Source organism: Haliotis cracherodii, unplaced genomic scaffold (assembly GCF_022045235.1).
Source record: "Haliotis cracherodii isolate W230 unplaced genomic scaffold, xgHalCrac1.p SCAF_6, whole genome shotgun sequence".
Classification (NCBI taxonomy): Eukaryota; Metazoa; Mollusca; class Gastropoda; order Lepetellida; family Haliotidae; genus Haliotis; species Haliotis cracherodii.
This window is the reverse complement of record NW_027266319.1, coordinates 59,478,380-59,501,528: the sequence shown is the minus strand read 5'-3', so window position 1 is coordinate 59,501,528 and position 23,149 is coordinate 59,478,380. Positions and strand designations below refer to the sequence as shown.

Sequence of the window (23,149 nt, the reverse complement as noted above, 5' to 3'; positions counted from 1 at the left end):
TCCTAAGTTAGGAGGACCATGTTTAAATCTGTTACTTTGTGCATTGTGGCTGTAATGAGGACAAAATTCTAATGTGTCCCATCTTATTGCTGTTGCTTCAGCTCGCTCAGATGTTATAAAAGGCACTCATGACAAGCAAGAAGTCAATGACAATGTTTTTTATCATTCCCTCAAACAGTTCAGCTGCAGATAATAATCACATGACAGTTGTAATTCCTCAGATATAGAGCTGAAGGAGTATGCTTGAAGCAGTGATGATATTTATGAGTATGGACACTGATTTGTGATTATGTATTGCACTGTAGCTTCATCTATATTTAGATCTTCCAACTATTAACTACTGGAGTACTTAACAGATGGTTGCCATCGTCACAAAGTGAGTTAAAAGTTAATGTCACATCAATACTATTTCAGCCATATAGCGACGAGACCAAGTTGATATACACAATTTACTCAAGAATGCAAAGGTATATTTAAAAACAATTTTTCATACACATTTGGACATAACAATAAAATTTATACAGTTTTTAAACACGGGCTATAGGCCACCAGAAACCAAAGCTAGGCCACCTCGCCGGGAATCATGGGGACTTGCGGTTCCTGTGCTTTCTGCACGATACCCCAGCAAGATTTATGTTCATTAACTAAGCCACTGGTGGTTGTGCTCAATACTAGACAGTCAGCTCATTTGCTGAGCTGGCTTAAAAAACTGGTTGAGGATAGTTACATTGATTATGATAGGATTATGTGTCACACGGGGGGGACAGAGCCATCAATAATGTCAGTTGATAATAGCATCACATCAAATTTAAAAACAGGCAATTAATGATTCACATACATATCTAGATTATTTTTTTTTTACAGACCATTTTTTCTTTCAAGTAGTTGATAATGAGGTGCCTGGTCATATAGTACAGTAACAGTAAGTAGTAATTGCGACATCTGAGATTGTATTTATTTAGACTAGTGAATGCATCCATGTATGGGACCAGTGTGTACGTTGTGATATTTAGATTATCCAACTATTAACTACTGGAGTGATTAAGAGATGGTTGCCATCGTCACATAGTACTGTAACAGTATGTACTAAATGTCTTAATAAATATCTGAGATTGTATTTATTTACACAAGTGAATGCATCAATGTATGGGACAAGTGTTCAACCTGGTTTTGTCTGATGCAACAGTTTTCACGTCAACATGCATCTGGTGAATTATCATCCTTAAATGGAGACCTGCAAGTTTTTTCATAACGATTTGTTTGTGAATATAATATGTTCAGCATTAAACATTGAGACTACAATTCTTTCTTTCTTGTTTATAGGGCTGACGACCATTGACACATGAGTATCAGCAGTAACTGAAATTTACCAGGAATACCTGTCATAATCTCTGAAATAGAATTTGTCAAGTAGTGCCTTTTTGAAAAAGGTGTCATAAAATGCCACAAGTATCTCGGGATACAGTAAAATATTTCAAATCCTTCATCGTGTATACAATAAAATTGCACTGTTTTCTACCAGTACAGTAGAGCTGCCCTTGCACTTGAAAGAATTATGGCTTGCTTTTGTCAAGGGTAAGTTTTCCCTCAGATACCTTCAAAACGGGAACAGTTATCTTAGTGATTAGACGGTCTTTAGATGCAAATGGACATTTCACTTCAATGGTAGTATCATCACCGAGAAGTGAAGCTGCGAGAAATGGATGAACATCTGACACAAACATGCCACATGGTGAGGTTTTGCAACCACTTGACTTTTCAAAAGCTTTTATTGCCACCTTTTCATATTTCCTGCCATGTCTAAGTGGTGGACTTTGAATGTCCTCGAAAGGCTTATTCATTGATCTAGCAAGTTTATGAAAATCAGTTTTGTATGTTGCCAAACAAGTTTTCCCAAAATTGGAAGAAGAAATTCTCTTTGTGTGTTCAGTTTTCCATTCCTCGCTCTTTGACTGTGTACGGGTTATTATTTCAAGGTTGGTTTTGTCCATATCTGATATATTCTGGGATCTCAGGTATTGGTCAGCTTAAGATAACTTAAGATAATCATGATTTGCAAGAGGAAACATTTCAGCAACTGGATATGTATTGACACTAGGGTGGTTCAACCAAACATTGCGGTAAAAGTCAGGGTAATTTGGCACTTTGCGATACTGAACTGGTCGTGGGTCAAATTTAACATTCAGTTCACTGTTGCATAAATCAAGGTCAGTCGCCTTAATGGGACTGCCTTAATAGGGTTTACTTTTATGAAATGTTTGCAATCTTTGAGTACATGTTTCTTTAGTTAAAACATCGCCTGTTGTTCAAAACTTGTGCATAGCATGTAATAACACTGCACAAATATGTTTGCAATGTCCTGATGGACCCTGGCCTGCAGCACACTCACACTGCCCCTCCACAACTGAACCATCGTCATCAATTGCAATATCGACTTTGTAAGTCACATGCTTCTTCATTTCAGCACGGCACTCAGACTTCAGGAAACACATTTTACTAGGTTTTGAATAACGAAAAAAAATAAAAAAAACCTACTAGTGTACAGATTTGTTGAACTTGAACCAAGTTTCTTCTGAAAGGGCTGTAAGTAATAATTTATAGCTTCATATGCTAAGAAAGGAAGATGACTGTCACCATTTACATCCCTATTAGTTTCAACTAGGGGCAGTGTCATTTCAAACCCAGCTTCAAGTTCTGTCTCTCTCCCAAAATTGCAGTTTGGGTCATAGCTCTCGAGTCTGAAAAACATTTGAAATAAACAACTGTTAAAGAAAAAACCTGATTGAAAAGAATAACTGTAAAATATATGGACTATTAAATTTTTTGGGAGTACACAAATGTCTTAGTTTCCATTTTGTCAAAAAGTACAATTATTTTAAGAACAGATCCCTGTAACTCCAAAGTCAACAATTCAGTATTTCTGTCAGTAAGGAAGCTTAAGCCATCTCTGCATTGTTATCAGTACTAAAACTTGACTTTTGTTCAGTAATAACATCTTTACTTGCACTACAGTAATTGTATGTAAATTTTTTTGTTAGAAAACAAACAACTTATAATAATACGGATAGTAATATTAACACAAGAATAAGACATTGTGTCACCAAAAAAAATACATGCAGTGAATCAGGATTCTTGATGTTTGCCTTCGACCGGAATCGAACCGAACTCTGTTCAACTACCATTTCAAAGCTTCATTACATCTAATTTTAATATTAGATTTATAAACGCTGTTATGCACATCAAAGTATGGACCCATCATACTTGTGAAGAAATAATAAATGTGTGAACCTTTCACACCTGAGGATGAAATAATAAATGTGTGAACCTTTCACACCTGTGGATGAAATATTAAATGTGTGAACCTTTCACACCTGAGGATGAAATATTAAATGTGTGAACCTTTCACACCTGAGGATGAAATAAATGTTCTGGGTGAAACGATACAGGGAGGTCACATCACAGTACATAAGGTCACATTTTTATGTCAAATTGTGTGGAAACTTCTTGACTAAATATTTCAGAGCAGGTTCAAAAGTAAATTTCTAGTAGTGAATTTGAAATGCTAATTACATCATATTTGCAGTATTTGACTGACACTTGGGTGTCATAAAACAAGTAGTAAGAAACTTAATTTAGCAAGTGTAAAAAAGTACTGTGTATCATGCATGAAAACTTGATGCACCAGTGCACCAATGTATCGTTTCAGCCCTAATAAATGTGTGAACCTTTTAAACTTCTGGCTTTAATAATAGATGTGTGTACCTTTCACACTGAGGAAATAATAAATGTGTGAACCCATCACACTTGCTAAAATGAATAAAAATATATGAAAATCTAAATGGCACTCACTGTAAAGGACGATGAACTTGATAACCCTCAGCCTTTCTTCAGCCATCGGATTGTGCAGAGCTCCAGCAATTTTTAATGTTTTACAAATATTTCAGTACCTACCTCACGCTTTGTTACATCATGTTTTGGCCACAGATGAATCACAATTCCAAATATGTGTATAGAAACGAAGAAAGGGACGGGGGTATTATGATTATTTAAGATACATTTTTTGGGACTCTTCATTTATTGGGGTTTGGGGGAGATGGGAGAAAATGTTACATGTATGGTGTTGGGGTTGGTGAGTTAAACGCGATGCAGTCCTTAGACCGCTTCCAAGATAATAACTCTGCTTAAATTTACTATGTACATGTATATTCGTATCGAAGAACGATGTATTATTGAATAATTGCCCAAATAATTATGGAATCTATAAACCGGAAGGTATCCCAACCGCATGTAAAAGGGTGTCATATTTTGCACACTGCCAGTGAGTCATTAATTCGAAGAATAAATTATTGTGACTGACATTTACCTTCCGTACAAGATCCGTGGTCACCGCTCTCTCCCTTGTCAGTGCATCGCAAAGCGTCCTTAGCAACGGGGAATGTTGTTTACGTGAACGAAAACTGAAGCACTTATGTTGTCGGCATTATCGCGTCGATGCTTACGTTATTTGTTTAGCGATTTCAGTTGTCTAAACTAAACATATGTTCTACCAATGACCATGATACCAATATTGCTCTGTGTAAAGTGACAAAATGGGAAATAATTACTGTTACAATCTTATAAAATAACTGCTCAGTAAGAAAAGCCGAGAAACAGCAATATTAGAAACTTACCGTTCTATCAGATCGATATTTCTTCCTGACACTCCAGCACCTCGTGCTTTGAGCTCAGTCTTCAGTTCGTGCAACTTCCAGCTTCCGTAATTCATGATAGAAATAGGCCTTCAAGTACTACCGGCTGTTTACAGAAAAGCAAGTGGGTCGATGTCGACTGTAGTTTATATATTCCCGCGGATACAACGATGAAATTTGGACCGTGACTACCACAGCGCCGCCAAGTGGGCAAGGGGGCGCAACTCCAGGAATGTTTGCCATTGGGATCGATGACATGTATCAACCAAGTCAGCGAGCCTGACCACCCGATCCCGTTAGTTGCCTTATACGACAAGCATAGTCGCCTTTTACGGCAACCATGGGTTGCTGAAGACTTATTCTACCCCGGAATCTTCACGGGTCTATTTCGAAAACCAGTAATCGTATTAGTATGGGACAAACTAATCCATAACCAACAATCCACCCGTTCGGGGTACAAAGTCATGAAATCAGCTATGGGCGGTATTCATAAAAAAAGTCTAAACTTAAGTTTTTGAAATCTGACTAAGCTACGTCTGAGACTTAAGTTGATATTCATAAATATGCTAAGTCCGAAACTTAGCTAAGTCTCCGAAGAAAAACTAAGTCAGTTTCGTAGTACGTACCCGCGTGATCACTAGGGGGAATCCAAGCTATATTTAAACTTCCGGTGGAACTCCTTAAAAAAAGAAGGTGTGAACGTTCGGTGGGATTTCCCGGTTGCTATTTACGTCAGACGACACACACAGCGAAACTTTGTCCACATTGCCAACGTCATGTCAGAGGCAGATATGAAGAAGAGGAAGCCTAACTGGACGAACGAGGAGGTTGTACTGTTGACGGAACTAGTGAAAGCAAATGTACATGTGTTGGAAGGATAGTTTGGTCCGGGCGTGACATCGGCGAGGCGTGGTAGGTACAGTGACACTTGTCGGTGTACACAAATGTAATATTTACACCAGACATGAGTTTTATAAAGTTATATTTCAGCAGTAAATGCATGATTAGGGGACTTGCAATGTTTTGTGGGGTGGGGGTAGAGAGGGAGCCTAGTGGAGGAAATAATATTTTTTTTAAATCGATTAAATAGAACATGATTTAAATATTAGTATAACAAATCCCACATACACCTATAATAAATCACCTGTCCCTGTAGCCAACTTGCTGATTTTCAGTAACAATATTTTCACTAGTATTTACCACTGCATATAGATCTAATGCAACATTCTACCACTGAGCATGAAATCATCACTTTTGGTGATTGGTCCTCTTATCAGAGGAATTTAAGTCACCTCTGCTATAGCCATAACATATTCTATTACTATCTTAAACTGGGACATTTGTTATTTCCAATTAGAGTTTTTTTTACTGACAGTGCCCTTGCAGCAGTCTTGGGGCTAAATTTGAAATCTTGAAGTGATATCCAAAGTATTAACATCTTAATTGTCGGCTGAATACAATAATGAGAAAAATATTTCATATATATATTGGGGATCAGACTTCTTTTTTAATATACTCAGTAACAAAAGTTTAGCAACACCGTATTGAAATACACAAAGTAAGAAAACTCAACAGAGAAATTGGGTTTTTATTATCTTGACGATTGTGTTGTTCAATGTGACATTCATGAATGTTCGACACAGTTGTGACAGCAATAGGAGAGATTAGGAAAAGTCACTCAAAGGACATGGGGGTTTGTTGACCATTTTCACACATGACTGTTACTATCCCTCAGTAGCGAGTGTGACGCCCACCGGCCTGTTGTACCGCCACACAGCGTTTACGCATTCCTCTAATGAGCTTCCTGATCTCACCAAGAGTGATGGTTGCCCATGCTTGTTGGAGGGCAAGGCCAAGGCCACGAATGTTGTTGACGTTAGGATGGTTCCTTCTTAAACATCTCCCAAGGATATCCCAGGCGTGTTCAATGGGAGCAAGATCTGGAGAACTAGCCGGCCAATCGAGGACGTCAACGTTGTGTTGTTGCAGCAGATTCTGAGTCAGTCGAGCTGTGTTGGGGCGCGCATTGTCTTGCTGGAAGATGTGTCCAGGGTGAGCTCTCATGAACGGTAGAACCACTGGCGTTATCACCTGATCGCAGTACCGTTGGGCAGTCAGAGGTCTGTTTTCCCATCCCAGTGGATTCCTCCCCAAACCATTACACTTCCTCCACCATATCGATCAAGTTGAATGACGTTATTAGGGTCAAATCTCTCTCCACGTCGTCGCCATACGCAGACTCTTCCATCCGTAAACCGAAGGCAGAAGCGGGATTCATCTGTGAATAACACTTGTCTCCATTTTGCGTGTCGCCATCTTTGGTGGATCCGTGTCCAGGCGACACGGTCTTGGATGGGATGTGGCGTTAAGGGGATGTGTCGAAGTGGACGTCGAGCCCGCAAACAGCCAGAATGGAGGCGATTACCGACAAGCTGTGCATGTATACGTGTTCCAGTTGCGCGATGAAGTGCCTGAGCAAGTTCTGGTGCACTGTTTAGTCGATTACGCGTGATGACGTCACAATGTAGCGATCTTCCCTTCGATGTGGTTTTACGGGGTCTACTGCTGCGGGCTCGATCTTTCACAGTCCCAGTCTGTGCAACACATGTCTGTAGACGGGAAATTGTGCTGTAATGCACATTAAAGTGTCTCCCAACTTGTCTCGAGCTCATCCCTGCCCTTAGCATGCCAATGGCTTCATGTCTGGCATTTTCAGGCATTCCTCTCCGTCGACCCATAATTTAAATCGTGTAGCGTCCAGTGTTTTCCTTTCAACAATGAGCCCCACTAACATTTCATTCATGTGACGAGATTCACGGGAGTCCCGATGTGAATAAAATTACGTGCAGTGCACGTGTTAATGAAGATGTCACTAAAAATCAGCGTAACTTGGTGTGTTGGTGCGATATGGTCTCTCCGTGACGTCAGTGCACTAGTCCGTTTCTGATATTTTCATGTTTTCAAATAATGCTCAAGATTTGGGTGTTGCTAAACTTTTGTTACTGAGTATATAATCTCAGTATCCTCACAAAATGTTCGGCCCCCTTAATATTTTAATATTTCCACAATTGTAAGACACTTACTACTTTCCCTTCACCACCCCAATTGTGCACAAATTAAGTCAATTGTTATTTAAACAAATGTGATATGATTATAAATGTAAATGTTCTCATCATAATAACACTAAACAACAGGCTTGTTGAAATTGAAAGGAACATTTATGTGAAAATTACAATTAAAACTTTAATATTTTCTGTTGCAGGGAGATTTATGACATCGCCATGTCCGATCCACATCCTCAACCAGATACAACAGATTCTGGTAAAAAGACTATTGTGGAACATTAATGAGAAATAGTTCATTGCATTTAGAATATTGCATATTCTTTTAAGAGGGTGAGGGATAATTAAGATGATTAAAAACTAAAGATACTTTGCAAAGAATGTACTGCTGATACAAATTGGATTTATTATGAGGAAATGTTGAAAATTAAAATAAAATATCTTATATGGAAAGTTGTTATTGGCAAAGTGCTCCCGGTATCTGAGTGCAGTTACTGGTGGAGCAGTCACTGCTTGAGCTCCATTCTGTCCATCAAGCCTGCCAAGTCCATCATGACCATCAGTGGGTGGAACTTGGATATTTCTGTCCTTGCATATGTTGTGTAGGACAGCACATGCTATTATCACCTAAAATATGAAATCATTAATGATAAATTAACATCATTACACTTAACATTTAGGCTCTTACCTGGCTTCAATTGAACATACAAATATTACTGTAAATAACGAACAAGTTCATACAACCCCATCATTTCCTGATCATCTCCACATGCACCTTAACAATTCTATACTTCAAATATGTATGAATCTTCCCTTATCTGCTCCTAGTCATTACCAATCTACAACTGACCAGTTATTGCCTTTAAGACGTAACTGTACATATAATATTCACTATATATTCACTTGATTTAGATGCAAGTCAATCTGAACAAGTTCATGTCCATGTACAAACTTTAATAGATGATGAGACACTGCATTGTTCTTTTCATATTCTCATTGGCCTTTGTTAACCTAAATTCATGCAACCATGTTTGTAATAATTATGTAACTCAATAAAATCTTGTTGCTTTTTTCAATCATTGCTTTCCTCTCTAGGAATAGTTATCTTATATATTTATTGTCATTTAGCTTTGTTACATTTTTGTTCTGTTGAACTTATTCCTGTGGCAAATAAATAGTGCACACAAATTAACATTTCTTGATCATAATTTTTACCTTACAAGCCTTCTCAGGTTTTAACCTGATTTCCCCATGGAGAACAGGAAATCTGCGTTTGGTTTGACCGATGATATGGCCCTTTCTACTATGCTCCTGGTTCTTTTGTGTGACCTGAAAAAAACATAACATATCAGAGTGTAACCTGTAACATTAATCTTCAACAGCGTTTAAGAAAATTATATTTATCTTTTTATTGATAAATGTCACTTGTTTAAGAAATATATTTGATCATGTGAAAACAATAATTTGCACTTTAGATTATTTAGGAAATTCATACTGGTAATGTTTAAAAAAATATTCCTAATTACCACAAATATTCAGCATGTTTACCAAAACAGCACATGATTACTTGTACATTTAGAACAACTAACATAGACATAATAATAGATGTTACAATAAAAACATATGGTTATGGTGTGAATAATATTCCTTATTTTATTAAGAATGTTTTTGTAAGTGCTTCGATTATCCAGACCAAATATTGCGTTTGTGCTTTATGAAAGAAAGATGGGCAAATATGTAATCGAGGTAAATACAAGGGACATCACTCTTAAGTTGTTGATTACGATCGGCAAAGTAACACTAAACTTTACATACCTGTTGTAGTTTGTTTGTGATCCCGGCAATGGTCTTATGAAAGGGGTCAGTAGCCACTTCTTGCAGGGATAACCACTGTCACCGAGAAGGTGACATCCGATGGGGACAAGATTGCGCTCGAATAGCTGGTAGAGCCCGCTGTTTGTCAACATACGTGAATCGTGTGTCATACCGGCCACCGAGCAACAACGTCAATGACTCTGTCGTCGCTGTCAAAAGTGAACTTCGTATTTATAGTGTGATAATGATGTCGGTATACTGTTGGTGCCTGGATTTGTACGTGGGTACCATCGATCACCCCGAAAACTCCGGGAAAGTTCGCAATTGATAAAAGTTGGTTTGGTGACGCCTAATGTCCTCGAAGCGGACAAACTGTTTTACAATCCTGTCAGATGACAAACTGGTGATGCACTGATTTACAACTCTGGAAATGGTTGGCTCGTTGACACCTTGATTATCTACATTACAAAACTGAAACTTTCCCGTTGCAAAGTACCTTAATGTGATCAGCTTCTTTTGTATCTCGTCAAGTGCGTGGTTATGGTTAGTTGCAGGCTCCACGTCAGTTGCTATTAAATTAGCTACGTACCTAATACCATTTCCATCTAAACGTTATCGCCGTATCAACTCCTCATCGTTGTATTCAACAAGACTTTGTCTTCTTTGATGAAACGAATAGTCCAAGAGATAGGGTATGTTTATTTACCCCGAAAGGTCCATATGGTTTGAATACTTGTAACATTTGCATTATGTCTGGGCTATTCAAAAACATATTTCTTACAAAATACATTTTGACCATTTTGCCAGTAGGGGGCGTTAAAGGCATGACTCAGCACTTTTTCCTGAAGGTGACAGTATGTTTTCAGAGATGATCAGGATATGTATGTGTTACCTATAGTGGTCAAATTCTATGTTAAATCAAATCTTGAAAGATGATGTTTTATTATGAAAACAAAAAACTGACAAATTGTATTTAATTTATATATATTTTTTACAGTCAAAATGGCAATTTGAGTTAATGATTTGTAAACTTCAACTTTTGATTGGATTCATGAAACATATGTTAATTTTGTTAGCATGGGGCATAGCCAGTATAAAACACTGCAAAGGTTATTCATTTTCTGGCAAAAACGTAAACTAGTGCTACTTTTATAATACTCTATAATATTTTAAATACACCAAAGGGAGATAACCCCTCCTTCAAAATTTTCTATTGTAGCTATCATTCGTGAGTAGAATGTAAAATTTGATTCAAGTTCTTAAAACGTCTTTCAAATTTCACCAGTAAGTGGTATATCTCACAATTTTCTTGAATGATATCACTGTTTATCCTGCACACAACAATTTTCAGTATGTCTTTGTTCATGTTCGTCAATGAATGTCTGAGTCACTGCTCTCGTTATCTGTGTCATCATCAGACAGATTAGAAAACTCATCTTCATCCGAGTCATCTGAGGAGAAAGTATCAAGCTTCCTGTGTATTGAGGTTGGCATTTGGTCTCCGCTATACCAGATGACTGAACATGAGCCATCCACCAATTTCCAACCATGTTCATCCGGAGTTGCAATATGAGCGTTCTTCCAGATGGCACATGGATCACAGCCTTTAACGTTATCAAGTGGTCCTGATTTAGAACGAGGTGCATATTTGTCCTTGAAGATACAATATCGGTCTTCGTTGACATCTGAAATGTCACCTTTATTGTACATCATGCAAACAAAGTGCTCGATAATGTTGACAACTTCCTCTGTGATTTCGTCTTGGCTTCCCAAATTAGAAAAAGCTTGTTGAAATGCATCTGATGTCTCCAACATATGTAATGGACGACATTTTCCTTTTCTGGCAAATGCTGCAGTTTAGTCACAACCTGTGAATGCATGGAAAGAAGGAAGAGCCTCGCAGATATCCTTCCCAATAGCTGAAGCTACTGCATTGACATCAATGTAGCGTCTGGTGTTGTTACTACTATTTCCTATGTCCATCCATACATGAGAACCATTCATTCGTTTCAGATGGTGCAGTATAAGGACCATGACGTCTGTATCAGATGCTCTGACTGAAATCCTTGGCGATTCTAGGTCACTGCTGGTACTGCATGCATGAAATATCAATCTTGTATCTGCTTCTTCGTGGCCAGACTGTAGATGGGAAACAAGTGATCTGACAACTTGCCCACTGTAGGCTGTGAAAACATAGCACACACTGTCGATGGCAACATACAGTTCATGTCCTGACAATATTGAATTATATTCATCTTTTGCCCATTCTTCTACAAGAAACGTCAGGAGCGATGATTTGAACGTTGGAGACCTAAATGCTTGATGGAATTCGTTTGGTCTAATCTGGAGAGGACCTGTCACTAAGGCTTCAAATTCAGTCGGACCACACATCTGCCGTTCAGTATCATTAATGGATGGGACCCTTGTATGTGTCACACACAAACTCAACACGTTTGGCCATTCGACAGAGCGCAATAAGCATTGTTTGGGCAATATCCTTGTACCTTAGAGGTACATTCGTGAGAGACTGTACAAAGAACATCCAGTCAACAATGCATACATCAAGAGTGACAGCTTGTGAGTGATCCTCGACCTTCTTTTCAAGACAGTACAGAAGCTTTGATTTGTCAGTCTTGTTGAGAGAGCCGCCAATGTGGGCAAAGCAAAGAGGTACTGGAGTCAAGGGATATTGAAAGACTTCTTGCAGGTTGATGTTTGAGGTTGTAGCTAGGTACAGTAGTCTTCCAAACAGATCACTTGTGCATTTCAGCTCATTTACCTTCTTATCTTTAGCTGTGCATGAAAGTTTCACAGCTTCAGAAGCAAAAGTTTGTACTTTACGTCTGGGAATAGGTTTTTGAAACCGACAAGCATCACTGAAACAGCCATCTTGAAATTGCTTGTACCACTCTTCTCCTTTCTGTAGCACAGAAACAAGATCATTGGCTATTTCATCTCGTACAGCCTTTCCAGAACTGATACAATAGGACCTGCTTCACTGAATGGATTCAAACTATTTTCTGTTGCATTGAGAAGTTTCTCAACATCTTCGGATAATGGATACTCAAACCTTTGAATCCTAGGCGTCTTCATGTAGGGCTGGATGTAAGGTTGTTCTCCTTGGAATGATCTCTTTCTTCCTCCTGCTTTAAAAGATGTATGTGTTGGAACATCTTCAGGTGTAACTGGGGCTGTTGGAATATCCTGGTAACATATACCGACTGTGTCATGAAGTGTCCCAGGACCTGATAGAGTTTCTGTGTTCTCATCATAATTGTCCCATGCTGTGCCAGTGTGAAGTCCAGGTGAATGAAGGAGACCATCTGGAAGTGGTGATTAAGTTTGTGATACAGATGTTGCCATCTCCGTTTCCAACATTTCAGCTATGTGATACCCTACACAGTGTCCAAAATGATTCAAAATCGCAATTACTTTCCTGCTGCCAGTAATACTTTTAAGCCCAGGTGCAAGATTTAGATGTTTACATGGTTTGATAGTTCAATTTGAAGTATTGTAGAGAACGTCATCTGCTGATGACCTGATGCATCTCTCAGCCTTGACACTTGGTGGATCTTTGGGCCTTGGAGAGCCTGTATACAATGTTCTAAAGAATCGCATTAAATCACTGGAGGGTTGGCCATTACCCTTTCCTATAACTTGTGCTGACAAGGGCAATGGTAGATCCTTTGACGCATCTCACATCCTGATTATTTCCTGCCTCAGAATAGAAGCTGCATCCACTACACGTGCAGAATTGGAATTTGCTTGTGCCTCAGCGTACAGGACCGCATCTTCATTTGATAGACTTGAAGAAAAAATTACTTTTCCTTTTCTGTTGGAGGAATTGGTATTCTTTATTTCCTTCTTTTACTTGTTCAGCAATTTAGGTTCCACCTTCTGTGCACTGTATTTAGATTCACTCCCAAGGAATGTCACATATTGTTTATGCAGAGATGTGAGGTATTCAGCACCATTTTTAACAATAATTTCTTGTTCAACATAGAGTGGCAACGTCTTGAAGGCTGTCTCATGTGCATTGTTGGTCAGGTTTTCTTTGCTGTTGTCAGAGTGCTCCATAGATGCTCCATGATGGATGGATATATTTTGTGCTCTTTTGAGGTAAAGCCTACGACAAGAATGGTGATACTGTACTTCCTTCAATATGAAATCTACGTCACAAATCTGAGCAAGTAGTGCTTGGTCACACAGGGTTTCAGCAGCAGATTTTATTTTTTCTTCAGCATCAAAACTATTGCATCTTCCAAGTGTTTCTCTATGATTCGCAACACACTTTGAAACAGCTTTGCAGAAAATGCACACATTTTCAAATACCCCAGAGTAAGTACAAGCAATACCAGGCAATTTTGAACGTAGTAAAACAGATGCATTTCTTTGGTGCTCAGTTTTCTCTTTTTGAATAGCTGTGAAATTTTTGTAGCAGATGATAAGATTACCGCCACAGGTCATATAGACTCAACACGTCCCTACCCAGTTCCCCGATTTGAAAACAATCACGATATTGATGGAGCGAAATAAACGAGTTGGTAGAGAGATGGGTTCGAACTCTCATCTTTAACTTCATGAAATAGTCATCGTAGCCTAACACGCAAATCGATTCCCTATAGAATTGTTTTGATGGATGTAAAAGCTTTCTTTTTAAATCCAATTATATGCTGTTCGCTTCCCCAAACAGTAGTTGTAGTAAAATGTTTATTCAAGTAAACATGTACAATATAAAATCGATGCACATATGACAAAAAGTGTATGGAGTGCGTCCAGCTAGACATTGGCTTATGAGACACTATGTTCAATATAAACAAATTATATATATATATATATATACTCTCCAAAAAAAGAAACTTGACACCGACTTTCAAAATGTAATATAATGCGTTTGTTTCGAAATAGGATGCAGAAACCATAATTGAAACACTGTTTGAAGATCAATGTACACAATGTTCAAAACATTAATCGTGTTGTCAATAACACGCTGTTGGATGTGCTGCCATTCATGCTGAAGTGTATCAAGAAGCACCGGAAGTGTTCTGCGAACCCGTCGATCCAACTCGTCCCACAGATGCTCAATCGGGACAAATCTGGTGACCGGGCTGGCCAAGGTAATGTCTGGATGTTGTTGTGCTGTAAGAAGTCCTGACAAACACGTGCAATATGCGGTCGAGCATTGTCCTGCTGGAACTGTCCGTCATGAACGTTGACGTGAGGAAGAACGTAAGGCTGTTGGATCAAGTCTCTGTAACGCACACCTGTCAATGCACCTGCCACATGCATGAGAGGCGTCCTACCACCGTGATGAATTCTGGCCCATACCATGACACTCCCGCCGCCCAACGGGACACCCTGCTGCACACAGTTGGGGCGTCTGTAGACACGTGCGCGCCCATCAGTACGTCAGAGTAGGAAACGGGACTCGTCAGTACACAGTACATTTCTCCACCTTGCACGTGCCCACTGTTGGCACCAAAGCAGACGGTCCGCCAGATGACGTGGGGTCAATACATGACGTCAAACAGGTCTTCGTGGAAAATGTCCAGCCTTCCTTAGTCTGTTGCGTACCGTTTGATCCGATATTCTGCGTACCCCAGGGATCAGTGTGGTTGTAGACGTGTCTGTGGTAGTGCGGTCTCGGAGGTGTCGGAGCCGGATGTATCGATCTTGTGCTTGGGTTGTCACCCTTGGTCTTCCTGACCTTGGTCTGTCGTCAACTCTGTTGCTGTTGTTGTATCTGGTCCACAGTGCGGAGATTGGCTGTCTGGATACGCCAAAGTGCCTGGCCACTTCTTGCTGAGTTGCTCCAGCTTGTAATCTCCCAATGGCGTTCTTCCGTTGAGCTGCATTCAGTCTTGGCATTCTGTCACCTCCTCTACTGTCGTTATAAGGACTGTATGAACAGCCGTTGATGTGGATTTTTAAACCCATTCAGTAGGGGGGGGGGGGGGGGGGGGGGGGGGGAGGGGGGATCCTGTGCTGCACGTTTTTTAACAGGCGGTTGCGTTTGGATGAAGCTGTCAAATTGATCCCCAAACGCTACGTTTATGTGTTTTGCATGTGTTTTCGCGAATTATAGACACATCATCTTTCTGTTTGACTTATTTGGTTCTCATTTAATGTAATTATTTCAGATATTTGTCAAAAAGTGGTTTTACATCTATGTCAAGTTTCTTTTTTTAAAAAGGATAATATTATTCATATATATATTATATATATATATAATGTGAGAGGAGGAAAATTAAGCTACGGAATCCGAAGACTCACAGGAAACAATAACAAACTTCTCGATTCAACAACGAAAGAAAAAGAAAGGACTGATACAGAGAGGGTTAGTTTAATAATCATGGTGACGACTGTCGTCTCTTAAACATTTTAAAAAGCGCTGCGGCAAGCAATTTTGTAAAACGTTTGAATTCATTAAGTAAACAAACATCTCGCAGGATCGCAACTAGACAGAAGCTAGGAAAATCATTATAACAACAAGATACTTCAACAGCCAGATGACCCTTGAAGAATGGTAGAATAGGTCTTCAACAACTCATACTTGCCGTAGAAGGTGACTATAGTTATAGTTGTCTGAAAAGGCGACTAACGGGATCGGGTGGTCAGGCTCGCTGACTTGGTTGATGCATGTCATCGATCCCAATTGCGCGGATCGATGCTTATGATATCTATCACTGGATTGTCTGGTCCAGACTCGTTTATTTACAGACCGCCGTCATATAGCTGGAATATTGCTGAGTGCGGCGTTTAACAAACCAAACAAACAAAACAAATCTTAATGCCATTGTTAGTAGTTAAGTACCTCGGTATAGAACCACCTCAGGATTATGGAACCACTCAGGATTATGGAACCAAGATGGCGGCACATCCTCTGTGACGTCACTTCCGGTCACGTGACCTGCGCAGTGCATGATGGGACTCTGCGCGTGCGCCTCCAAGATGGCGTCGCTTCCGTTTCCGGTGGCGTGCGCCTCCAAGAGGGCGTCGCTTCCGTGTCCGGTGGCGTGCGCCTCCAAGAGGGCGTCGCTTCCGTGTCCGGAGGCGCGCGCCTCCAAGAGGGCGTCGCTTCCGTGTCCGGAGGCGCGCGCCTCCAAGAGGGCGTCGCTTCCGTGTCCGGTGGCGCGCGCCTCCAGGGGTGGCGGTGGTGGAGGGAGGGAGGGAGGGTGGTGGTGGTGAAGGGAGGGAGGGAGGAAGGAAAGGAGGAGGAGACGGGTTCATGGTGTGGGTGGGTGGGTGGGTGGGAGGGTCGTCAAAGCAAAGGAGGAAAGTTGTCTTTCGGGAGAGATGGGTGGCCCTGAAAAGGGCCGTTTTGATGTTTACATGCATGTGCACGCCAACGTGCAAAGGCACGGGTGGACTTTCATTTGACGTCTGACAGGACACCTACCGGTGTGCGTTAACCGACGCACGTAGGTGTCCTTCAGCACAGTGCCGCAGTACACACATTCGAAAGTCCCATCCCGTGCCCTTGTACCAAGGGCGTACACAGGCAGGCCCCCTTGGCATCTGTCGCATTGCCATGCTGGAGACCATGGTGGTGGTGGTGATGCTTCTTTCCACAGGGGCACAGGTTGTTTCACTGTGGCGATTTCTAAATCCCAGTTTTCAGACTTGATGTTGTTGCTGTTGTTGTTGCTGTTGCTCATGATGATGCTTTCTTTTTAAATCAATTTTACAAGTGACACTGACCCACTCGAATCCACTGTTGTTTTATAGGAGAGGTACTGACATCCTCCCTCCTGGTTGGTTCGCCAGGCCGCAGCTCCGATTGGTTCGTTCCGGGGCCTGGTCAGCACCTCGGTTTTCCAAAACGGACCGACCCCTGTGTTTCTTTTCCATAGGAAATGGATTTTACCATGGGAGAGAAAGCACAACCCCGGTTCGGCCAATCAGAGCCCGCCATGGCCCGAGCGCCGCTTCTGATTGGTCGATAACCCAGGCTTCGGATTGGTCCGATTTCGATCCGGTTTTTTTTCTTCTTGGGTAGCCTTGGTATTTTTTTGAGGTAGACGGTCGTCTGAATGCTAAAGGAAGGTGGACCTTCATAGGTAGACATGAACGTGGGAATGCCTACATGATGTACGTGTGTGTCACTCCCATGCCAATCGGAATGTCAGGCAAAACATGGTGTCCTGTGTGTGTGTGTATTGAGTAGTGTCGTATTGAGATGAATAGAGAAAGATCGATACACCTACGTGACGTTAAGTTTGCACACGTCATGGACTTCGTGTCACGATGTGAACGTCATGTACTTTGTGTGTTGCCATGCAAACGTCGTGCCCTGTGTGTGTGTGTGTGTGTGTGTGTGTGTGTTTTCAAATTGGGGTTGGGGTTGGCAAAGCAAAGGTAGAAAGTTGTCTTTTGGGTGAGATGGGTGGCCCTGAAAAGGGCCGTATGAACAGGAACTTGAACGGGAACTTGAACGGGAACGCAGGACACGGGAAACGTCGTCCTCCTAGGCAACCGGCTCTGCTACGTCATTCGTGTACCTCTGTTTCTCTTCGCAGAGATAGTGTAGTTGTAGTTGCTTCTGGTGTTTCACCAGCCCGGTTAGCTTGAGGTAATCGCAGTCTGGGGACCACTTGTGATGTGCCGCCCAAGGATTGTCGTGGGGTGCCCATTGTCTCAGCCGCACACCACATTGGAAACAGCACACACCATCGGCACCCTGAGTGTAGACAAAGCCCGCATGAGCCATCTCTTCAGCAGTCTGATACATTTGCGTGGGCCACGTCTCAAACGAAGCGAGCCTTCTTTCAAAGCGCAGATAATAGTGCGATGGCGTTTGACTGAGCAGTGACACCGCCTCCTCGGCATGACTCTTACTCCAACATCCACGAGTATCTGTACCCTCCATTCCCACATCTTCGCCACGCGTCGTCGTCGTCGTACCACTCTTCTTTGTTTCAGCCATTCTTGATTTTATCACATCAATTTTACAAGTGACACTGACCCATTCGAATCCACTCTTGTTTTATGGGGGAAGAACCGGATCGAAATGGGCTGCTTCCTGGTTGGTCCAAAACGCAACGCACCGATTGGTTCGTTTCGGGGCCTGGCCTGCACCTCGGTTTTCCAAAACGACCCGACCCCTGTGTTTCTTTTCCATAGGAAATGGATTTTACCATGGGAGAGAAAGCACAACTCGGGTCGGGTGCTGTGTTCTGATTGGTCGAGGCTGTCTTCTGATTGGTCGACAATCCAGGCTTCGGATTGGTCCGATTTCGATCCTGTTTTGGGGAAGGGTTGTCCATCCATCAGACGTTCAGACCCTCTTAGAGTACAGACGTTCATCAGACACACATCGCTATCATGACGAGCAACCAAAGTACGCCCTATCGTTTGGAGAGGAAAGATACCACCCGCTCCAGACGGTTAAGAACTGCTAATCATACCTATCGTTTGACTTTCAACCCAGACTACTTGGACACCGTACCACCGGAACGCGTCCCCCTGGAACTGCCAGCTTTATTTGACAGGGTGATCGATGACTTTTATGAACAGATGTCAGGTCAGAAGGGAGATCGTATTGGTCTAGGTATCGATCATCCCGCTTTGAACACCCCCATACGGATTCCCTTTCGACGTTTTGAAGATCTCCATGGGCCGGATATTTTGCAGGCCGTGGAAAAAGTCCAACAGTCCAACAAAGACCTGAACATCGATGCCACCATGGATGTGACTTTAGTACACGTCGCAGATCCCGACAGGTTAGGATCGGGCAGTGGTGCTCCCCGGGTGAAAAACGTGATTGGACTCGAAGCTTTTTTAACACGCAAAAGGTGCATCGTACGGATCAAGAACGAAGATCAATCCTGTTTGGCACGGGCCCTGGTGGTGGCACAGCATTATGCCCACAAGCCTCACCCTCTGACCCCAGCATGGAAAGCCCAGTTAGTGAGACTGACGAGAACGAATCGCGTCGACGTTCAAGGCCTACGGGCACGGGCCTTGTTTCGACGCCTTGGCCTGCCTGAAGGTCCCTGTCGGGGGCTGGACGACCTCGCACGCGTGGGACGGGCCTTGACCCTCCTGCATTATCAACTGAAAGTCTACAGTCAAGAGGTGGGTCAGAGACTGTTGTACAAGTGTGATGAGGCTCCACCTCACGCCAGGGTGCTGCATTTATACCATCATGATCAGCACTACGATGTCATCACTTCCATGTCCGCTTTTTACGGGTCTGACCATTACTGCGAACGCTGCGACAAACGTTACGACCATCCCGAAAAACATCCCTGCACCAAGGAATACCGCTGTCACCGCTGCTTCTACTCTAGCTATTGCGGACCCCAGGAAGAACTCGGGATCCCTTGCTTGACATGTCAAGGTTGGTTCCCCAATCCAACGTGTTACACCCGACATCTCCAGTCACCGTCAGAGGGAAAACCCAGCGCCTGTCAATCGATTCACAGGTGCCCGAACTGTTTTCAGCTGGTCCGCGTCTTGGAGACCCCCATGGTTCACCACGAGTGCTTCGACGAAGAACATCCCTGCTTGGTGTGCCGAGAACCCATGACCCCAGACCATCGCTGTTACATGACGCCTCTCCGTGAAGAAAACGAGGAGGGGGAGGAGGAGGAGGGGGAGGGGGGAGAGGAAACGGAGAAGGAGGGGGAAGAGGAACAACATCACGTACGAGACGACGTCCAATACGTCTTCTACGATTTTGAATGCATGCAAGACACGGGGGAACACATTCCAAATTTGTGCGTGGTGCAACTAGGATGTGGACGATGCATCAGTGAAGTGAGTAAGAACTTGTGCGAACACTGCCCATGGAGAGAAGAAGGGTATGGTCCCAGCCGTGAGATCGTGTTTCGAGGGCCCACCACGCGACATGATGTGTGTGTGTGGTTGACCACGTTGTGTGAAATACCCAAGAAGAAGCCCAACCCGGAGGAAGAGGAGGGCAGCACACGCAAGGGGACAACAGCCCCCCTGGGGAAAAAAAGAAAACGGGATGGCACCCCCTCAAGAAAGGACGCTGCCAAACGTCAACGGCATGCATCACCCCAGCAGGAGGCGGAGGAGACGGAAGAGGTGGAGGAGGTGGAAGAGGCCATGGAAGTGGAGAAAACAAAGAAGCCAAAGAACAAGAACACCTCCTGCCATACAGTCCCGAAGGAGGATCGCATTTATGTGATGGCCCACAATGCACGATCCTATGATTTACACTTAATCCTGAAGGGCCTGTCCCCCCTCCTGGTGACGCTCCCCACCAAGATTCGACATGGCCAACAAATTTTACAGATGACCCTGGGACGGCTGTGTTTCGAAGACAGCTTAAATTTCATCCCTTACCCCCTGAAAGCCTTTCCCAAGAGCTTTGGGTTGAAAGAAATGAAGAAAGGGTACTTTCCACACTTTTTCAATACGAGAGTCAACCAGACCTACAGAGGTCCCTATCCACCAGCCGTCACGTACGATCCCGATGGCATGTCTCCCGCGGAACGCTCAGCCTTCCTCCAGTGGCATACCCAAAAAGTGCAAGAAGGAGCCTTGTTCGACTTACAAGAAGAACTTTTAGCTTACTGCCAGAGCGATGTGGACATTTTGAGACGGGGATGCGCTGACTTCCGACAGAACGCCATCCACTCGGTGGGCATGGATCCCTTTGTGGAAGTGATGACAGCTGCTGCGTTCACCATGAAATCCTTCCGAAAACACGACCTGAAACCCAATACCATCGCCATTCTTCCACCTCAAGGCTACCAACCCAAGAGAAACTATTCCCAGGCCTGTATGCACTGGCTCCACTCTCTGATGGAAAGGGACCCCCATCTGCACCTCCAGCACGCCAGGAATGGCGGTGAAAAAGAGTTCACCTGTGGAGAGGGCCAACATCGGTACAGCGTGGATGGGTACGATCCAGCGACAGGCACCGTCTACGAATTCCTGGGCTGTTTCTGGCATGGGTGCAACACCTGTCACAAGACCCGACGTGGAGAACCGCATCCCGTCCTGGGCACGTCGTTGGGAGCCCGTTACACCGACACCCACTACCGCTTGAGTCTCTTGAGTCAACACCCTGAGGTGAAACGGGTCGTCGCCCTGTGGGAGCACGAATTTACGAAAATGCAACGAGAGGACTCCGCTCTACGTGCTTTCTTGCAGGGACCCCACTGTCATCACGTCCCCGGGCCGCTCAACCCTCGCGACGCCTTCTATGGAGGACGCACCAATGCCACGCGATTATGCTACGAAGCCCAAGAAGGTGAAACCATCAAGTACATTGATATTTGTTCCCTTTATCCCTACATTTGTAAGACCGGAGCGTTTCCCACGGGACACCCGACCCTTCTCCATCAACCCCCTGTGGACACGTTGTTTGAACTGAAAGGCCTGATCCAATGCCGTGTCCTACCCCCGAAACGACTCTACCATCCGCTACTGCCTTACAGATCGGGCGGCAAACTGCTCTGTCCTTTGTGCCGTACGTGTGCCGATACCCGTTCAGACTCCCCCTGCGAGCACACGGACGAAGAGAGGTCATGGGTGGGGACGTACGCCACCGTAGAACTCCAGGAAGCCGTGAAGAAGTATGACTACCGGGTGCTTCAGATCTACGACGTTTGGCATTTTGACACCTTTGCACAGCATGACCCCGACACCCAGCAAGTGGGACTCTTTGACACTTACATCGATCGACATTTCAAGGAGAAGCTCGAAGCCAGCGGATACCCCGAAGGATGTACGGATCACGACGCTTACATCCAGGAGATCTACGACAAAGAAGGCATTCGGTTGGACAAGGACCGCATCGAAAAAAATCCAGGACGCCGCACGATTGCCAAGATGCAACTGAATTCGCTCTGGGGCAAGTTTGGGCAACGGGTAGACTACAGTCAGAACGTCTATATGAACGATCCTGCACAGTACTTTGCCTTGTGGAGGGATGACCGCAATACCATCGAGGATGTGACCGTTGTCAACGAACACATGGTGGATGTGACCTATACCCAGCGGAAAGAATTCCAAACCCCTCATTCTCATTTCAATGTCGCCATCGCTGCTTGGGTCACCGCCCAAGCACGTCTCAAGCTGTACGAGACCCTTGCCCTGGTGGGCCGCAGGGTCTTGTACTTTGACACGGACAGCGTCATTTACATTCATCGACCCCACGACGCGAATCCAGAGCTGGGTCATTCGTTGGGTGAGTTTACGGATGAACTGGACGGAAACACCATCAAGACGTTTGTGTCAGGAGGTCCCAAAAACTATGGCTATGAGTTAATGAACCCCAGACCCGATGGAACGCGCACGACCTGCAAAGTGCGAGGGTTCACTTTGAATTACCGAAACCAACGCCATCTCAACTTTGACACCATGAAAGGACTGATACTGGGACAACGGTCTGGGAAAGAGGAGGAAGAGAAAATCAGTTTGGATTACCCTCATCAGATCATTCGAAAAGGACCTCGGCACGAAAACGCACTCGTGACCCGCCCCACCCGAAAAGACTATCGTACCGTGTACGACAAGCGACGTGTCGTCTACGACGAAACCACAGGCCTACCTGTAGACACGCTCCCCTTTGGGTACAGAGACGACTTTCTATAATTTTTTTCA

The 23,149-nt window shown here is 43.4% G+C and overlaps 1 protein-coding gene and 2 pseudogenes across 1 annotated transcript; 1 reads left to right on the top strand and 2 right to left on the bottom strand.

Annotated features, from left to right (window-relative positions):
• Positions 1–1,366: 1,366 nt before the first annotated feature.
• Positions 1,367–4,765, bottom strand: LOC139444591 (uncharacterized; annotated as a pseudogene).
• Positions 4,766–8,110: 3,345 nt separating this feature from the next.
• On the bottom strand, positions 8,111–9,717 carry LOC139446547 (putative nuclease HARBI1; annotated as a pseudogene).
• Positions 9,718–18,889: 9,172 nt separating this feature from the next.
• LOC139446546 (uncharacterized) lies at positions 18,890–23,140 on the top strand. The gene is made up of 3 exons (XM_071227847.1): positions 18,890–21,794; positions 22,038–22,613; positions 22,785–23,140. The coding sequence occupies exons 1-3, from the start codon at positions 18,890–18,892 to the stop codon at positions 23,138–23,140; spliced, it is 3,837 nt and encodes a 1,278-aa protein (XP_071083948.1).
• The last annotated feature ends 9 nt before the right edge of the window (positions 23,141–23,149 follow it).